Here is a 5,680-nt window from a genome sequence, read left to right as displayed (position 1 = left end):
TATATATATGTATATATGTATGTATGTATGTAGTAATCTATACCTTCATATGGCTCCCCCATCCTAAATAGTAAATGTTCATATCAAAATTATATTGTTTTTTAGCTTAGCTTAACAGGTTTTCAGTGGAGCTCATCTTAAATGCAGACTTTTACTTGTTGGTAAAATGGGGTCTAGCTGACTCGTTTGAGTGGGGCCAGCCTGAGTGAGGAAAGCCGAAGTTGTTCGGCTCGGGTCCCCTCATTGGCGCTCATTTTGATGTTATAAAGGCCCTCGATATTTCTTCCAAACACCGCATGTTTGGACGTCTTACCACCAGCTACCACGTCTTTATACACCTCATTAGCTAGCAACGTGGCGATCGATGGTTGCCAACTTCTTTGTGTTTTCATTTTAGCGATAAATGTAATTTAAAATTTATCATTGGATTAGATATTGCGATTGCCTTAGTTTTTAAGCTATTACACGCACACAACCACACATTCGTACAACCAATCGCGGGTGGTATAACCCAAGATTTAAAATTTAGGTGTTAGATGTGTAAATACATAGGAATTTGGTGGGATATATGTAAACACCTCTTCTTTTAAGAAGCTGCGAACGCAAGGGAGAGACCGCATCTATATTTTATGATATTTTTATACTTATTTTGAAAGAAATGTTTTTGTGGATATGTAAATCATTTTAATTTGGTATGTATATTTATCAAGTGTTAAAATTACCTTTGATATGCAATAAGATGCGTAGTATATACCTATTTTTGCCAATATTTGCTTTATATATGCTTTTATTAAAAGAATAACCAATATTTTTTAAAATCTGTAAATCTTGTGTTTGGAAAATATTACTTTCCGCACGTCCGAACGTCCAACCATTAGGGACCACATTATCAAAGATCTCATCGACCAACGACGTGATGGCAGTGGTTGACCATCCATTTTTTTCATCACTCGAAGCTCTCACGTATGTTTTAGAAGACCCCACCAATTTCGTCTACCAAATTCCCTTAAATAAATAGAAAAAAGGGGCAAATTTTACGATGTCCTAGCTAGCTTTCCGATGGTTCGGCACGTGCGTCGAACTCCCCTTCGCGGCTGCATCCCACCGGCGAGTCCGTCACTGACAAACTGTATCTTCAGTTGGATTCTTCTCATGTGGAGCTTGAGTTTGGCACGGCCCACACTTCTGTGCAGCCGACATCTCTCTTTTGTAGTTGTTGACTTGAGCCGCTACAACCTTGTCGGCTCATGTTTCCTTTCTGTTCGGAAGCCTGGACGGAGCTCCTCGTTATCGTCGGGGCACTGATGGCGTCACGGCGTATAGAGGCCCGTCCAATCCCGCTTGCAAAAGTTGTTTAATGGTTTGATCTAAGCTTAATTTGACTTGGATTTGACCAATTTTTATATCATTGGATTTGTCTCGTCGAACCGGTCTGTTTGACAGTAAGTTAGTTGAATTAAAAGCTTTGGTTGACTCATGAATTGAAATTTGATATTTTTTTTCTCAAAAGAATGTCGGGAGATCCACATCACACCTCGAGATTCGTGCTTGATGATGAAAATTTGTTGCCAACATATCAAACATATTAATATGTTCTATAAATTAATTTTCTATCTTATATCGCTAGAATCTTATTTTGACAATCAAATTTTTTACCATAACAATTCACATGCTTTGACCTCACTGGCTCTCTCTCTGCTCTTGACGCACCACAAATATAAAAATAGAAGCCGAGACCATCTACAAACCACCCAAAGCTTGCTATTTACAAATCAACCCCCCTTCTTCATCCTTTTTTCAAATTATCCCTCAATTATCAAAATTCATGTTAAAACTCCAACACATATTTTTTACTTTTATCAAAATCTCAGTAATTTAACCGTATGTAACTTGTGAATTCATCGGTTCCATATTCAAAGAAATCAGTTGGATGATTAACATATAAATATAAATATTTCGAGAGGTCCTCATGTAATCATCCCAAAATAAAATACACAACAAAGAACTATAATTGTCATTCCCCTATCTTTGCTCCAAGCCTGTCCTTCCCCGCAAAATTCTGCTTTCATTTTGTTTTTTATTAGTGCTTACTAAAGTGTTCCTGGTTTCATTCCACCCACATCACAGGTGTTCGCTTGCTAATTACTTACCCATCAATGGAAGAATCTACCATAATGAAAGAGAAGAGAACCAAGCAGCAAAGGCATCACCTTTTGCCCCACGTAATATCACCTATATTGTCTCCAACAACATTATTGGAGATTTCTGAGAGCCCAACTGAGGAAGAAGAAGAGATGGCTAATTGCCTCATATTCCTTGCCAAAGGTGGCTACAAACCAAAGCTCAACGAAATAGAGGAAGCGACCACCGCCGTGAACCTTACCGGCCGAGTCACAGAGCCGACAACCACCGCCACCGGCAAGACCGAAAATAATGTCCACAAATGCCGAGATTGCAATATGTCTTTTTCCTCACACAAGGCGCTTGGCGGGCATCGTGCTAGTTATAATAAAAAATTGAAGCTTTCGATTCCCCTCGCATCAAAGGTGTTGAATGAATTCCCGTTCACTTCGTCTGTCATGATCAAGGTTAAAAGCCACAAATGTTATGACTGCAGTAGTGAGTTCAGTTCCGGCCAGGCTCTTGGCGAGCATATGCGGAAGCACCGCCAACTGATTACACCGGAGCAGACGAAGAAAGAGGATAATTCTAAGGCATTTTATCTGGATCTTAATCTTCCACCTCCTTGTGATGATTAAAAAGGTAATGGCACAAAAGTGTTTGGAGAGGTAGCAAACGAAAGAAATTTTAGCTAAGTTTGGTGTTAATTTAAGTGCATGTTTTAGTAATTTTGCTCAGCCGATTGCTTGTTAGGATTATTATTATTATTATTATTATTATTATTATTATTATTATTATTATTATTAAATTTTATTGTATTTGTTGCCAAAGCGGCAAAAACAATCCTAACAAGCAATCGGAAGGGTGGGATAGAGCAAAATCACTAAAACATGCACATAAATTAACACCAAACTTAGCAAAAGTTCTTCTCATTTGCTTCCTATCCAAACACTTTTGTGTAATTACCTTCTTAACCATCGCAAGGAGGTGGAAGATTAAGATCCAGATAAAATCTCGTGGAATTCTTCTCTTTCTTCGTCGGCTACGGTGTAATCGGTTGGTAGTGCTTCCGCATATGTCCGCCAAGAGCATGGCCGGAACTAAACTCATTGTTGTAGACCGAACATTTGTGGCTTTTAACCTTGACTTTGGCTAGCGAAGAGAGCAAGTATTCATTCATCACCCCCGACGCGAGAGGATTCGAAAGCTTCGGTTTTTTATTATGGCTAGCACGATGTCCGCCAAGCACCTGATGTGAGGAAAAACACATATTGCAATCCCGACATTGGTGGGTATTATTTCTGACCTTGCCGGTGGTGGAGATTGTCGGCTCTGCTACTCGCTCGCTCGTAATGTTCACTGCGATGGTCGCTTCCACTATTTCGTTGAGCTTTGGATTGTAGCCACCTCCAGCAAGGAGTATGAGCCAATTAGTTGTGTCTTCTTCTTCCTTAGTTGGGCGCTCAGACATCTCCACGGAGATTGTTGGAGACAATATAAACGACATTATTTATGGCAAAGGGTGATGCCTTTGCCGCTTGGTTCTCTTTCATTTCACTATGGTAGAATCTTCCATTGATGGGTAAGAAAGCAAACTGCTTTCAAAGAAATGAAGGGTGAGGAAGGTGAAGACGAGCACCTGTGAGTGGGAGAAACCAAAATTTGGATCTGAAATCTGATGTGGGTGGAATGCAACCATGAACAATTTTGTAAGAACGAATAAAAAACAAAATGAAAGCAGAGTTTTGCGGGGAAGGATGGCCTTGGAGTGAAGATAGGGGGATGATAATTAGAGTTCTTTGTTGTGTATTCTATTTTAAGATGATTACATGCGGACCTCTCGAAATATTAATATTTATAAACTAATCATCTAACTGATTTTCTTGGAATATGAAACCGAAGTATTCACACGTTTCTCGCGGTTAAATTGCTAAGATTTTGATAAAAGAAAAAAAAAATATGGGTTGTAGTTTTAACATAAATTCCAATATTTGAGGGATAATTGGAAAAATGGATGAAGGAGGGGGTTGATTTGTAAATAGCAAGCTTCGGGTGGTTTGTAGATGGTCGCTGCTTCTCTTTTATGTGTGGTGGTGCATGATCGAGCTTAAGAGCGGGGAGAGAGCATTACGGTAGAAAATTTGATCATGTCAAATTAAGATTCTAGAGATATAAAATAGAAAATTAATTTATGGCATATATTAATATGTTAGATATTCATTTCAAAGTTATTCCTTCATATGGCTCAGCAAACCTAAATGGTACTCTATACCTTCATATGACTCCGCCAACCTAAATATTAAATATTCATTTCAAATTTATGTTATTTTTTTAGCTCCTCAACCTTCACTTCTATGAGTGCATTCTTAGCCATCAAAGGAAGAACCCACTATAGCGAAAAGGAAGAGAACCAAGCGACAAACAAGTAACTTTTTGCCCCTCGTAGTGTCGTTTGTATTGTTTCCAACAACCTCTGCACAGATCTCTGAGAGCCCAATTGAGGAAAAAGAAGACATGGCTACTTATTAATACTCCCTATCTAGGAGACTACAATCCAAAGCCCAAAGAAAGAGAGGAAGCGACCACCGCCGCTAACATTACTAGCCGGGGAATCGCAGAGCCGACAATTTTGGAAATAATGCCCACTAATGTCTGGATTGTTATATATACTTTCCACACACCATGCGCTTGGTTGGCACTGTGCTAGCCATAATAAAAAAAATGAAGCTTTCATCGGAGGTGATAAATGTGAATTCAATTCAATTGAGCGTTAAATCGTCCTCTTCACCAGCCATGATCAAGGTTTGAATCCAACAATGCTCGGCCTATGGCAAGGTGTTCAGTTCAGGTCAAGCTCTTGGCAGACATATGTGGAAGCACGACCCACCGACTACATCAGAGCCGACGAAGAAGGAGAATTCGAAGAGATTTTGTCTGGATCTTAATCTCTCATCTCCTTGCAAAGATTTTGAAGATAATGATGCAAGAGAGGGATTTTAACTAAGTTTGGTGCTAGTTATGCGCTCATTAAGTGTGGCTTTGCGTGAGATCACTATAAACCTATGGGGGTTGGATCTAACCTTAATGATTTCGCTCTGCTCATTACTCATTTTGGATTATTTTTGCCGATTTGGCAACAAATGAAGTAAAATTTTGTTGTATTCCTCATACTAAAGTAACAACTTAAATGTGTTTCATGGCATATAATTGGCATGATTTAACAAGATTTAAATTTAACGCACCTGCATATAAAGTACGGTTGAGTTGTGAGATAGATAAATATATATTCGGTGGTATGTATGTAAATATTAAATTTACGAGTCGAGCGCATTTGAATACGTACGTTTTAATCGAGTTGAACGGGAGAATTTGAACATGTTAACGTTCCGCCCGGGCAGTTCCTGTTTGCCTAACTTCCTCGACACTCGACACTGAAAGTGGAGCTTTGCCTTTGCCGAGGGGAGAAAGAGAGACAAAGACAGTGAGGTGAGTTAAGATGCTGCCTTGGAATTCTCTGGCGCTGGCAAGAATAGCTGTGGCGGCGGCGGCGGCAGCGAGC

The 5,680-nt window shown here is 39.4% G+C and overlaps 2 protein-coding genes across 2 annotated transcripts; one reads left to right on the top strand and one right to left on the bottom strand.

The window, feature by feature from the left end:
* Positions 1–2,156: 2,156 nt before the first annotated feature.
* On the top strand, positions 2,157–2,759 carry LOC110033233 (zinc finger protein ZAT5-like). The gene has a single exon (XM_020737150.1). The coding sequence runs from the start codon at positions 2,157–2,159 to the stop codon at positions 2,757–2,759; it is 603 nt and encodes a 200-aa protein (XP_020592809.1).
* Positions 2,760–3,163: 404 nt separating this feature from the next.
* LOC110033232 (zinc finger protein ZAT5-like) lies at positions 3,164–3,592 on the bottom strand. The gene is made up of 2 exons (XM_020737148.1): positions 3,428–3,592; positions 3,164–3,370 (listed from the first exon to the last, which is right to left on the bottom strand). The coding sequence occupies exons 1-2, from the start codon at positions 3,590–3,592 to the stop codon at positions 3,164–3,166; spliced, it is 372 nt and encodes a 123-aa protein (XP_020592807.1).
* Between the last annotated feature and the right edge of the window lie 2,088 nt (positions 3,593–5,680).

Source organism: Phalaenopsis equestris, unplaced genomic scaffold (assembly GCF_001263595.1).
Source record: "Phalaenopsis equestris unplaced genomic scaffold, ASM126359v1 Scaffold001116, whole genome shotgun sequence".
NCBI lineage: Eukaryota > Viridiplantae > Streptophyta > Magnoliopsida > Asparagales > Orchidaceae > Phalaenopsis > Phalaenopsis equestris.
This window is presented reverse-complemented; position numbering and strand designations above follow the sequence as displayed.

Coding starts and splice junctions, on each gene's coding strand:
- LOC110033233 (XM_020737150.1), top strand. CDS start 2,157: ATGGAAGAATCTACCATAATGAAAGAGAAGAGAACCAAGCAGCAAAGG.
- LOC110033232 (XM_020737148.1), bottom strand. CDS start 3,592: ATGTCTGAGCGCCCAACTAAGGAAGAAGAAGACACAACTAATTGGCTC. Junction 3,371..3,427: donor CAATCTCCACCACCGGCAAG/GTCAGAAATAAT, acceptor TCCTCACATCAG/GTGCTTGGCGGACATCGTGC.